Raw genomic sequence first — 13,717 nt, 5'->3', positions numbered from 1 at the left:
TGTAAATCCGACAGCAGTGTAGAGATCACAATGAGTTAGACGTCTCTGATTGGTGACAAAACAAAGAGCTGCATGATACACAGAGTCAAGATATGTTGCAATGATCCCCTACTCTGTAATTCAAATACAACAAGTAGCTCCTCAAGGGTGGTTTAGTGAGAAATAATCCAAACTCAAAGCATTATACAACCCCATTCTAACTGTGCTACAACATATATGTCTGATAATATATAATTTAAAGGGGGAATGTAAATATACTGAACAAAAATATAAACACAACATGTAAAGTGTTGGTCCCATGTTTCATGAGCAGAAATAAAAGATCCCAGAAATGTTCCATATGCACAATACGTTTCTCTAAAATGTTGTATACAAATTTGTTTACATCCCTGTTAGTGAGCATTCCTCCTTTGCCAAGATAATCCAACCACCTGACAGGTGTGGCATATCAAGAAGCTGTGTAAACAACATGATCATTTCACAGGTGCACCTTGAGCTGGGGACTATAAAAGGCCACTCTAAAATGTCCAGTTTTGTCACACAACACAATGCCACAGATGTCTCAAGTTTTGAGGGAGCGTGCAATTGGCATGCTGACTGCAGTAATGTCCACCAGAGCTGTTGCAAGAGAATAGAATGTTCATTTCTCTACCATAAGCTGCCTCCAACATCGTTTTAAAGAATTTGGCAGAATGTCCAACCGGCCTCACAACCGAAGACCATGTGTAACCACGCCAGCCCAGGACCTCCACATCTGACTTCTTCACCTGCGAGATCGTCTGAGACCAGCCACCCGGACAGCTGATGAAACTGTTGGTTTGCACAACTGAAGAATTTCTGCACAAACTGTCAGAAACCATCTCAGGGAAGCTCATCTGCGTGCTCAACGTCCTCACCAGGGTCTTGACCTGATTGCAGTTTGACGTCGTAACTGCCACTGGCGCGCTGGAGAAGTGTGCTCTTCACGGATGAATCCCGGGCAGATGGCAGACAGCGTGTATGGGATCGTGTGGGCAAGCAGTTTGCTGATGTCGACGTTGTGAATAGAGTTCCCCATGGTGGTGATGGGGTTATGGTATCGGCAGGCAGGCATAAACTATGGACAATGAACACAATTGCATTTTATCTATGTCAATTTGAATGCTGTGATGAGATCCTGAGGCCCATTGTTGTGCCATTCAGTTCCCGCCAATATCCAGCAACTTTGCAGAGCCATTGAAGAGGAGTGGGACAACATTCCACAGGCCACAATCAACAGCCTGATCAACTCTATGTGAAGGATATGTGTCGCGCTGCATGAGGCAAATAGTGGTCACACCAGATAATGACTGGTTTTCTGATCCAAGCCACAACCTTTCTTTTTAAGGTATCTGTGACCAACAGATGCGTGTCTGTATTTCCAGTCAGTGGTGTAAAGTACTTAAGTACAAATACTTAAAATAACTACTAAAGTTGTTTTTTGGGGTATCTGTACTTTACTTGGTCACTGTTGGTCACAGATACCTTAAAAAGAAAGGTTGTGGCTTGGATCAGAAAACCAGTCATTATCTGGTGTGACCACTATTTGCCTCATGCAGCGCGACACATATCCTTCACATAGAGTTGATCAGGCTAGACACGGACACGAATTATCTGCTTAGTGTGTTAACACACTATTGGTGGTTTGTTGTGACCAAGTGTTGGTGCTAAACTGTGTGTTATTGGATGCTAGCATGCTAGTTAGCTATGGTGTCATAGTTAGCTAGCTGAATAAAGTGGGTTGAGTCTATTCCTTTAAACATTGAACCGCTGTGGTTCACAACAATTCTGATTTCTAAAGGTGGAAGTTGGGAGAGTTTTTGTTCGGGTGGTTCAGTGAAACAATTATAGTTTCTGAGGTGGAAGTTTTGGTGAGGGAGGCCCTGCTCTCTCCTCTCCCAGATGTTTAGTTCATTTCATTCCGATCTCCTCTGCATTATTGTAGCCATTTGCTACAGCCTGTCAACTATGCCTCTGCCTATCCCTGTTCTCTCCCTCTCTGCACAGGCTACACAAACGCCTCACACCGCGTGGCTGCTGCCTCTCTAACCTGGTGGTCCCTGCACGCACCCCACACCTGGAGTTCCAGGTCTCAGGCAGCCTCTGGAACTGCCGTTCTGCTGCCAACAAAGCTGACTTCATCCCCGCCTATGCTAACCTCCAGTCCCTCGACTTCCTGGCGCTGACGGAAACATGGATTACCACTGAAAACACTGCTACTCCTACTGCTCTCTCCTCGTCTGACCATGTGTTCTCGCATACCCCGAGAGCATCTGGTCAGAGGGGTGGTGGCACAGGAATCCTCATCTCTCCCAAGTGGACATTCTCAATTTTTCCCCTAACCCACCTGTCTATCTCCTCATTTGAATTCCATGCTGTCACAGTCACTAGCCCATTTAAGCTTAATATCCTTGTCATCTATCGCCCTCCAGGTTCCCTTGGAGAGTTCATCAATGAGCTTGACGCCTTGATAAGTTCCTTTCCTGAGGATGGCTCACCCCTCACAGTTTTGGGGGATTTCAACCTCCCTATGTCCACATTTGACTCATTTCTCTCTGCCTCCTTCTTTCCACTCCTCTCCTCTTTTGACCTCACCCTCTCACCGTCCCCCCTACTCACAAGGCAGGCAATACGCTTGACCTCATCTTTACTAGATGCTGCTCTTCTACTAATCTCACTGCAACTCCCCTCCATGTCTCCGACCACTACTTTGTTTCCTTTTCTCTCTCGCTCTCCTCCAACACTACTCACTCTGCCCCTACACAGATGGTAATGCGCCGCCGCAACCTTCGCTCTCTCTCTCCCACTACTCTCTCCTCTTCCATCCTATCATCTCTTCCCTCTGCTCAATCCTTCTCCCTCCAATCTCCTGATTCTGCCTCCTCAACCCTCCTCTCCTCCCTTTCTGCATCCTTTGACTCTCTGTGTCCCCTATCCTCCCGGCCGGCTCGGTCCTCCCCTCCAGCCCTGTGGCTTGATGACTCATTGCGAGCTCACAGAACAGAGCTCCGGGCAGCGGAGCGGAAATGGAAGAAAACTAAACTCCCTGCCGACCTGGCATCTTTTCACTCCCTCCTCTCTACATTTTCTTCATCTGTTTCTGCTGCTAAGGCCACTTTCTACCACTCTAAATTCCAAGCATCTGCCTCTAACCCTAGGAAGCTCTTTGCCACATTTTCCTCCCTCCTGAATCCCCCCCCTCCTCTCTCTTGTGGATGACTTCGTCAACCACTTTGAAAAGAAGGTTGATGACATCCGATCCTCGTTTGTTAAGTCTAATGACACTGCTGGTCCTACTCACACTGCCCTACCCTATGCTTTGACTTCTTTCTCCCCTCTCTCTCCAGATAAAATCCTGCGACTTGTGACTGCAGGCCGCCCAACAACCTGCCCGCTTGACCCCATCCCCTCCTCTCTTCTCCAGACCATCTCCGGTGACCTTCTCCCCTACCTCACCTCGCTGATCAACTCATCCTTGACCGCTGGCCATGTCCCTTCCGTCTTCAAGAGAGCGAGAGTTGCTCCCCTTCTCAAAAAAACCAACACTCGATCCCACTGATGTCAACAACTACAGACCAGTATCCCTTCTTTCTTTTCTTTCCAAAACTATTGAGCGTGCCGTCTTTAGCCAACTCTCTTGCTATCTCTCTCAGAATGACCTTCTTGATCCAAACCAGTCAGGTTTCAGGACTGGTCATTCAACTGAGACTGCTCTTCTCTGTGTCACGGAGGCTCTCCGCACTGCTAAAGCTAACTCTCTCTCCTCTGCTCTTGTCCTTCTAGACCTGTCTGCTGCCTTTGATACTGTGAACCATCAGATCCTCCTCTCCACCCTCTCCGAGCTGGGCATCTCCGGCGCGGCTCACTCCTGGATTGCGTCCTACCTGACCGGTCGCTCCTACCAAGTGGCATGGCGAGAAGCTGTCTCCGCACCACGTGCTCTCACCACTGGTGTCCCCCAGGGCTCAGTTCTAGGCCCTCTCCTTTTCTCCCTATACACCAAGTCACTTGGCTCTGTCATATCCTCACATGGCCTCTCCTATCATTGCTACGCTGACGATACACAACTAATCTTCTCCTTTCCCCCCTTCTGATAACCAGGTGGCGAATCGCATCTCTGCATGTCTGGCAGACATATCAGTATGGATGACGGATCACCACCTCAAGCTGAACCCCTGGCAAGACGGAGCTGCTCTTCCTCCCGGGGAAGGACTGCCCGTTCCATGATCTCGCCATCACGGTTGACAACTCCGTTGTGTCCTCCTCCCAGAGTGCGAAGAGCCTTGGCGTGACCCTGGACAACACCCTGTCGTTCTCCGCTAACATCAAGGCGGTGACCCGCTCCTGCAGGTTCATGCTCTACAACATTCGGAGAGTACGACCCTGCCTTACACAGGAAGCGGCACAGGTCCTAATCCAGGCACTTGTCATCTCCCGTCTGGATTACTGCAACTCGCTGTTGGCTGGCCTCCCTGCCTGTGCCATTAAACCCCTACAACTCATCCAGAATGCCGCAGCCCGTCTGGTGTTCAACCTTCCCAAGTTCTCTCACGTCACCCCCCTCCTCCGCACACTCCACTGGCTTCCAGTTGAAGCTCGCATCCGTTACAAGACCATGGTGCTTGCCTATGGAGCAGTGAGGGGAACGGCACCTCTGTACCTTCGGGCTCTGATCAGTCCCTACACCCAAACGAGGGCACTGCGTTCATCCACCTCTGGCCTGCTGGTCCCCTTCCTCTGCGGAAGCATAGTTCCCGCTCAGCCCAGTCAAAACTGTTCGCTGCTCTGGCACCCCAATGGTGGAACAAGCTCCCTCACGACGCCAGGACAGCGGAGTCACTCACCACCTTCCGGAGACATTTGAAACCCCACCTCTTTAAGGAATACCTGGGATAGGATAAAGTAATCCTTCTACCCCCCCAAAAAAAATTGTAAAGTGGTTATCCCACTGGCTATAGGGTGAATGCACCAATTTGTGAGTCGCTCTGGATAAGAGCGTCTGCTAAATGACGTAAATGTGCCCTTGAGCAAGGCACTTAACCCTAATTGCTCCTGTAAGTCGCTCTGGATAAGAGCGTCTGCTAAATGACTAAAATGTAAATGTAAATGTTACTTTACTATTTATATTTTTGACAACATTTACTTTTACTTCACTACATTCATAAAAAAAAGTATGTACTTTTTACTCCATACATTTTCCCCTGACACCCAAAAGTACTCATTACATTTTGAATGTTTAGCAGGACAGGAAAATGGTCCAATTCACACCCTTCTCAAGAGAACATCCCTGGTCGTCCCTATTGGCTCTGATATGACTCACTAAACAAACATGCTTCGTTTGTAAATTATAGCTGAGTGTGCCCCTGGTAATCCATATATTTAAAAAAAACTAGAAAATGGTGCTGTCTGGTTTGCTTAATATATGGAATTTGAAATTATTCGTAATTTTACTTTTACTTTTGATACTTAAGTATATTTAAAAGCAAATTATTTAAGACTTTTAACTCAACTAATATTTTACTGGGTGACTTTCACTTTTACTTGAGTCATTTTCTATTAAGGTATGTTGACTTTTACTCAAGTATGACAATTGGGTACTTTTTCCACTACTATTCCCAGTCATGTGAAATCCATAGATTACGGCCTAATGAATTTATTTAAATTGACTGATTTCCTTATATGAACTATAACTCATTAAAATCTTAGAAATTGTTGCATGTTGCATTTATGTTTTGGTTCAGTGTACATGTTTATATAACAAATAGACAAGGGCATTAAAATCATGCAAAACGACAGTAACTCCTGACCTTTATAAAGAGCATTTTCTCTAATGTTTATACTACAAAGTGACTTTATAAAAACACTATGTTAGTGGGCCTTTCATTTCCCTCGTCAAACTCCTCCTAAAATGAGTATAACCACTGAATGACCTCTCAGCCAATTACGGCGCTCAATCCCTCAGGCACCATAAACCATCAGTGATTATGTGTATGGCTTTTATGAAGCAGAGAAAGTAATTAGGAATCAAAGGAGGTGTGCGTTAAACCATATGCACTTAGACTTAGGATATTTCCTCAAGGTGATGGAAGGAAGAGATGGGAGAATGAAAGGAGAGGGAGAGGTGAGGAGAATAACATACTGTATAGAACTGCTGATAAAGTGATGGTATATCTATAATGCATAAATATTGTAATGATACGAAGGAGTAGCACGAGGTTCCGAGGTAAGACTCGAACTTGCAACCCTATGGTTGCAAAGCCGGACATGTTACAGCTGCTCCAAGAAAGCTCCCTTTGGGGAGTGGTAATTGTGTTCATCAATGCCAGGGTCATTACAATATACAATGAGTATACAAAACATTAAGAACACCTGCTCTTTCCATGACATAGACTGACCTGGTGAATCCAGGTGAAGGCTATGATCCCTTGTTGATGTCACTTGTTAAATCTACTTGAATCAGTGTAGATGAAGGGGAGACAAGCCTTGAGACAATTGAGACATGGATTATGTATTTGTGCCATTCAGAGGGTGAATGGGCAAGACAAAAAATGTAAGTGCCTTTGAACGGGGTACGGGATATGGGTTTATGTCAAGAACTGCAACGCTGCTGGGTTTTTCATGTTCAACAGTTTCCCGCGTGTATCAAGAATGATCAACCACCCAAAGGACATCCAGCCAACTTGACACATATGTGGGAAGCATTGGAGTCAACATGGGCCAGCATCCCTGTGGAACGCTTTCGACACCTTGTAGAGTCCATGCCCCGAGGGGGTGCAACTCAATACTAGGAATGTTAGTAATGTTTGGTATACTCAGCGTAGATGGTGTATAATGAGGAGAGACGTTGGTGGCATTGCTCACTTCTGGGAGAAGAGGTCTCTGTATGGACTCCCATGCTGCATGGCGATGCCGTAGCCTTTGCTGCTCATGCTGTTTCCTGTGACGGTGATGGTGCAGTCATCATCCGTCAGTGCGGCGTACTCCACCACAGCCATGTCCCATAGGAAGGCATACGGGCCCTTCTTCGCCTGCAGAGGAATGACAATCATGACCCAGTTAATGATCCAGATGCTATACATTCTGCCTATATGCTAACATTGTTTTCGATGATAGAACCTAAAGGATGATGGAAGGCCTACATCTGGGAATTGCTGTGAATATACTGTAGTATCCCAACTCCAAGAAAGTGTAGTACTCTAATGAACATGTGGTAAAACAGACATACTTCAATACATTTACTGTACAGGTTTCTTTTCTAGTTTGATTCTCATTGTAGACTGGGCTATTTGTTTATTTGCTCATTTGATAGAAAAACCTTTTAGCTCAGAGGGCTCTATTTTCGGCTTTCGCAAGTGTCAAACACACATTAGTTTGCAATTTCATCATGTACAGTAAAAACTGGCGCGCTGGCATTTTCCACCCCTTACGCCAGGTTCAAGAATTTACCTGTCTAACATCAGCTCGCTTGCGCTGTGGTGCGGGGAGGGTTGGTGAACTTCCTGATTTAGCCTTTGTTTCAATTCTCCTAATCAGGAAATGCGACTGAGAACGAGATTTGGGGTTTTGGAGGCGTGCTTTGTTGTGGGTGTCTCTTGTGTGTGTTTGAACGTGGGAAGCATTTCTACTTTCACTCCCAAAACAGTACACAGTTACAGTCACTCACCCTTCTAGGTAACTTGAAACAGTGTAACCAGGTCTTGTGTCTAGCCTAGACTAGCTAGTAAGCTAGCTATCTTCTTTCACCAATTAGCTTCAGCCGGCCGGTGTGCGACCGTGGCAAAGTTATTTTGACTTTGGATACTCTGTGGGGCTAGTTAGGGACCATCAATAAATTACACAATGTGTTACACACCTTTTAGTTGTCTCATTAAATGCTTTCAATATTTGTATATACATTTCTACAATTTACAGTTGGTTTGAGGTTTTTAATTAATTGAAATTCTGAGCTATTGACATTATATATATATATATATATATATATACATTAAATATTGTCCCTTAACAGTGCCTTCGGAAAGTATTCAGACCCCTTGACTTTTTACATATTTTGTTACGTTACAGCCTTATTCTAAAATGTATTAAATAAACAAAAATACTCAGCAATCTGCACACAACACCCCATAATGACGAAGCAAAAACAGGTTTTTAGAAATTTTAGCAAATGTATAAAAAATGACAAAATGAAATATCACATTTACATACAGTGGGGGAAAAAAGTATTTAGTCAGCCATCAATTGTGCAAGTTCTCCCACTTAAAAAGATGAGAGAGGCCTGTAATTTTCATCATAGGTACACGTCAACTATGACAGACAAATTGAGAAAACAAAATCCAGAAAATCACATTGTAGGATTTTTATGAATTTATTTGCAAATTATGGTGGAAAATAAGTATTTGGTCACCTACAAACAAGCAAGATGTCTGGCTCTCACAGACCTGTAACTTCTTCTTTAAGAGGCACCTCTGTCCTCCACTCGTTACCTGTATTAATGGCACCTGTTTGAACTTGTTATCAGTATAAAAGACACCTGTCCACAACCTCAAACAGTCACACTCCAAACTCCACTATGGCCAAGACCAAAGAGCTGTCAAAGGACACCAGAAACAAAATTGTAGACCTGCACCAGGCTGGGAAGACTGAATCTGCAATAGATAAGCAGCTTGGTTTGAAGAAATCAACTGTGGGAGCAATTATTAGGAAATGGAAGACATACAAGACCACTGATAATCTCCCTCGATCTGGGGCTCCACGCAAGATCTCACCCCGTGGGGTCAAAATGGTCACAAGAACGGTGAGCAAAAATCCCAGAACCACACGGGGGGACCTAGTGAATGACCTGCAGAGAGCTGGGACCAAAGTAACAAAGCCTACCATCAGTAACACACTATGCCACCAGGGACTCAAATCCTGCAGTGCCAGACGTGTCCCCCTGCTTAAGCCAGTACATGTCCAGGCCCGTCTGAAGTTTGCTAGAGTGCATTTGGATGATCCAGAAGAGGATTGGGAGAATGTCATATGGTCAGATGAAACCAAAATATAACTTTTTGGTAAAAACTCAACTCGTCGTGTTTGGAGGACAAAGAATGCTGAGTTGCATCCAAAGAACACCATACCTACTGTGAAGCATGGGGGTGGAAACATCATGCTTTGGGGCTGTTTTTCTGCAAAGGGACCAGGACGACTGATCCATGTAAAGGAAAGAATGAATGGGGCCATGTATCGTGAGATTTTGAGTGAAAACCTCCTTCCATCAGCAAGGGCATTGAAGATGAAACGTGGCTGGGTCTTTCAGCATGACAATGATCCCAAACACACCGCCCGGGCAACGAAGGAGTGGCTTCGTAAGAAGCATTTCAAGGTCCTGGAGTGGCCTAGCCAGTCTCCAGATCTCAACCCCATAGAAAATCTTTGGAGAGAGTTGAAAGTCCATGTTGCCCAGCGACAGCCCCAAAACATCACTGCTCTAGAGGAGATCTGCATGGAGGAATGGGCCAAAATACCAGCAACAGTGTGTGAAAACCTTGTGAAGACTTACAGAAAACGTTTGACCTGTGTCATTGCCAACAAAGGGTATATAACAAAGTATTGAGAAACTTTTGTTATTGACCAAATACTTATTTTCCACCATAATTTGCAAATAAATTCATTAAAAATCCTACAATGTGATTTTCAGGATATTTTTTTCTAATTTTGTCTGTCATAGTTGACGTGTACCTATGATGAAAATTACAGGCCTCTCTCATCTTTTTAAGTGGGAGAACTTGCACAATTGGTGGCTGACTAAATACTTTTTTTCCCCACTGTAAGTATTCAGACACTTTGCTATGAGACTCGAAATTGAGCTCAGGTGCATCTTGTTTCCATTGATCATCCTTGAGATGTTTCTACAACTTGATTGGAATCCGCCTGTGGTAGATTATAATTGATTGGACATGATTTGGAAAGGCACACACCTGTCTATATAAGGTCCCACAGTTGACAGTGCATGTCAGAGCAAAAACCAAGCCATGAGGTTGAAGGAATTGTCTGTAGAGCTCTGAGACAGGATTGTGTCGAGGCACAGATCTGGGTAAGGGTACCAAAACATTTCTGCAGCATTGAAGGTCCCCAAGAACACAGTGGCCTTCATCAGTCTTAAATTGAAGAAGTTTGGAACCACCAAGACTCTTTCTAGAGCTGACCGCCTGGCCGAACTGAGCAATCGGGGGAGAAGGTCCTTGGTCAGGGAGGTGACCAAGAACCTGATGGTCACTCTGACAGTGCTCTAGAGTTCCTCTGTGGAGACGGGAGAACCTTCCAGAAGGACAACCATCTCTGCAGCACTCCACCAATCAGGCCTTTATGGTAGAGTGGCCAGATGGAAGCCACTCTTCAGTAAAAGGCACATGACAGCCTGCTTGGAGTTTGTCGAAAGGCACCTAAGGACTCTAACACCATGAGAAACAAGATTCTCTGGACTGATGAAATCAAGATTAAACTATTTGGCCTGAATGCCAAGTGTCACCTGGCACCATCCCTACGGTGAAGCATGGTGGTGGCAGCATCATGCTGTGCAGGTGTTTTTCAGCGGCAGGGACTGGGAGACTAGTCAGGATCGAGGCAAAGATGAACGGAGCGAAGTACAGAGAGATCATTGATGAAAACCTGCTCCAGAGCTCTCCGGACCTCATATTGGGGCGAAGGTTCACATTTCAACAGGACAACGACCCTAAGCACACAGCCAAGACAACGCAGGAGTGGCTTCTGGACAAGTCTATGAATGTCCTTGAGTGGCCCAACCAGAGCCCGGACTTGAACCTGATCGAACATCTCTGGAAAGAACTGAAAATAGCTGTGCAGCAACGCTCCCCATTCAATCTGACAGAGCTTGAGAGGATCTGCAGAGAAGAACGGGAGAAACTCCCCAAATACAGGTGTACCAAGCTTGTAGTGTCATACCCAAGAAGACTCGAGGCTGCAATTGTTGCCAAAGGTGCTTCAACAAAGTACTGAGTAAAGGGTCTGAATACTTATGTAAATGTGATATTTCAGTTTTTTTATTTTTTTATATATAAGCAAAAAGTAAAAAAAAATGTTTTGCTTTGTCATTAGGGGGTATTGTGTGTCGATTGATGATGATGATTATTTTTTTAAATATTTTTTTTTTAATAAGGCTGTAACCTCACAAATTGTGGAGAAAGTCAGGGGTCTGTGTAATTTACTGATGGTCTCTAATTAGCCCCATATGGATATCGAATGTCAAACGAAATTAACCATGGTCATTACGATCGGGTCTCGTGCAGCTGCGCTCCGAATTGATGATTACTTGGGTGCTGCCAGTTGTGCGCATGTGGGCAGGATTGAAATAAAACCCAACCCAAGGAAAACTGCTACGGGACATTCTGTGACATATAATTTTTACCGGTCCCGCTTTAAATGACGTTCAGCGTATAATGCCTTCATAAGCACTACATAAATGTGTTACAAAGCATCTATAACCACATGTCATGCTCTATAAATGGTTCATAAATGTGGAATAACTGTGACATAACACCAATGTCAAATGTGACATAACCCACTATGTCAAATATGACATAAACCTGTGCTTTATAAAGGGTGGCATAAGCACCGCTTACTAAAGGCTTTATAAATCATATTAAGTTGAGGCTTCACAAAGCATTTATAACCTTGGCATGCATCTTGGTAGAGCATTGCAACACCAGAATAGTGGGTTAGATTCCCAGGACCACCCATAAGTAAAAATGTATGCATGCATGACTAAGTCGCTTTGGATAAATGGACTTGATTGGACCTGATCTCAACTTTCCCCAAAATGCTGTGCTGCAGGATGACACACACTCTAAAGTGCAGTCATGCACAGCAAACAACGTTGGTAGGGCGCTTTCAAATCCGTATGCATTTTTTGCCTAATTCAGGGTTTTTCCCATATTCCGTTTTCTAGGTTTTATTTTTCCATGTTTCAAATTCCCCCATTTTTACCAGTTTTTTTGTGTGTTTTTTTTAAAATAGAAAAACAACCAATTTGGATTTTCTATAATTTTATTTGTTCACAACAATGCTTAAACCATTTAAGGGGACCACTTTTGAGGTCTGGGAATTAATGTTTTGTGTAGTTACCTTTAATTCAGTGTGTTTGCACTGTTTGGTTTGCGGTGTTTCTGTAGCGCAGTAAGTGCACATGTGATGGAGTTCGTCAATCAAATGCCCACTTGTGGTGCCACTGGACAGCGAATAAAGTTAACCTTTATTTATTGTAATTTAAACTGGTATGTAGTAGTTATATAAGTGTTGAGTTAGATTACATAGCTACCTCAGTCGTTGTTTCTAATTATTTTGGTGACTTCACAGCAATTGCTAGCTAGCTAACAGATTTGCTAACTTTCTTTGTTGTTACTTTTAAGGTTGGAACCAACATGCAGTACCTCCAGCAGGCAGAGAGGCAAGAACCATTTGTCTACCAGCTCAGGGGACAAGCTACACTATTCACAGCCCTGTGTAATGTTCAATTTAACTACATACTTAATGTATTTGTATTGTTTTAAACATGTATAAATAAAAGGACATTTATGGTTTAAACTTGTCTTTCATGTTTATTTATTTTAGCTGTTAGTGATAATTCCTTTAGAGTTAATACATTTGTGTTTACATCATTAAGCCTTTATGTATGTCTTATTTATGACCAAAGGTGTTTGGCTTTATAGTAAGTACAGGGTCTTATGATATAAGGTATTTATGAATGTGTTATGAATGACTGAAGGTGTCTGACTTTATAGTAAGTACTGTGTCACGCGATATAGTCTTTATGGATGTGTTATGACCGAAGGTGTCTCATTTCAAAGTATTACAGGACACTACATAAAGTTGAAATAAATAGGTTATACATGTTCTGCTGATTTATGCAGGTTCTCACAATCCACAGGTTACTACTGTAGAGTGTGAGAGGTATTTAGATGGATTGATGGAACTGCAAAGCTTGCGTTTGCATGTGTGTGTGTGTGTGTGTGTCAGAGCCGAGATTATTTGGAGTAGTCCTACAGTACCTGAGACTACCACACCAGGTATTCCTCTTCTGTTCCCATGCTGGAGACCAGGGCTTGATTACAACCTATTACAATGGTGCCAACATTTTGTGACTGATCTTTCAACAGGAGAGAGGGTGAATGTGTCAAAGGAATATTATTTATATTATAAAGACCTGACTGGGCCCAGCACCCCACGGTATGGCTTGTTATATTGTTGTGTCAAAGACCTGACTAGGTCCAGCCCACCACGGTATGGCTTGTTATATTGTTGTGTCAAAGACCTGACTGGACCCAGCACCCCACGGTATGGCTTGTTATATTGTTGTCAAAGACCTGACTGGGTCCCACACCCCACGGTATGGCTTGTTATATTGTTGTGTCATTTTGTTATTTTGTTTCTGTAGGCTATTTAACAAACTAGGCTATAACGGACTAACATTCGAATTGGAGTTGATGACAACGCAATACATACAAGACCGTAATTAACAACTTAAAGCAACCAAATGGAGCCATGGAGCACGTTCTGATTGGCCAGTGAAGGGTCAAAGCCTTGACACACCTACAACTTATTTATTCATCAAAACCTAGCCCTTTCGCGCCACCGCCAGCTACTGTGCACATACTTCTGGTTGTGAAAATAGCAAAAATATTTCTGACACACCCCGAACCTATACCGT

At 43.9% G+C, this 13,717-nt stretch overlaps 1 protein-coding gene across 1 annotated transcript in view; it reads right to left on the bottom strand.

Annotated features, from left to right (window-relative positions):
• LOC121547303 (glutamate receptor ionotropic, delta-1) overlaps positions 1-13,717 on the bottom strand; it is a 509,157-nt gene that overhangs the window by 12,338 nt on the left and 483,102 nt on the right. Inside the window, exon 14 of the mRNA XM_041858495.2 lies at positions 6,880-7,046. Coding sequence (XP_041714429.1) covers positions 6,880-7,046 — 167 coding nt within the window. The remainder of the gene's footprint in view (positions 1-6,879; positions 7,047-13,717) is intronic.

The sequence above is a fragment of the Coregonus clupeaformis genome, chromosome 31, assembly GCF_020615455.1.
Source record: "Coregonus clupeaformis isolate EN_2021a chromosome 31, ASM2061545v1, whole genome shotgun sequence".
Lineage (NCBI taxonomy): Eukaryota > Metazoa > Chordata > Actinopteri > Salmoniformes > Salmonidae > Coregonus > Coregonus clupeaformis.
The sequence above is the reverse complement of the archived record's forward strand: the minus strand, read 5'-3'. Positions and strand labels throughout refer to the sequence as shown.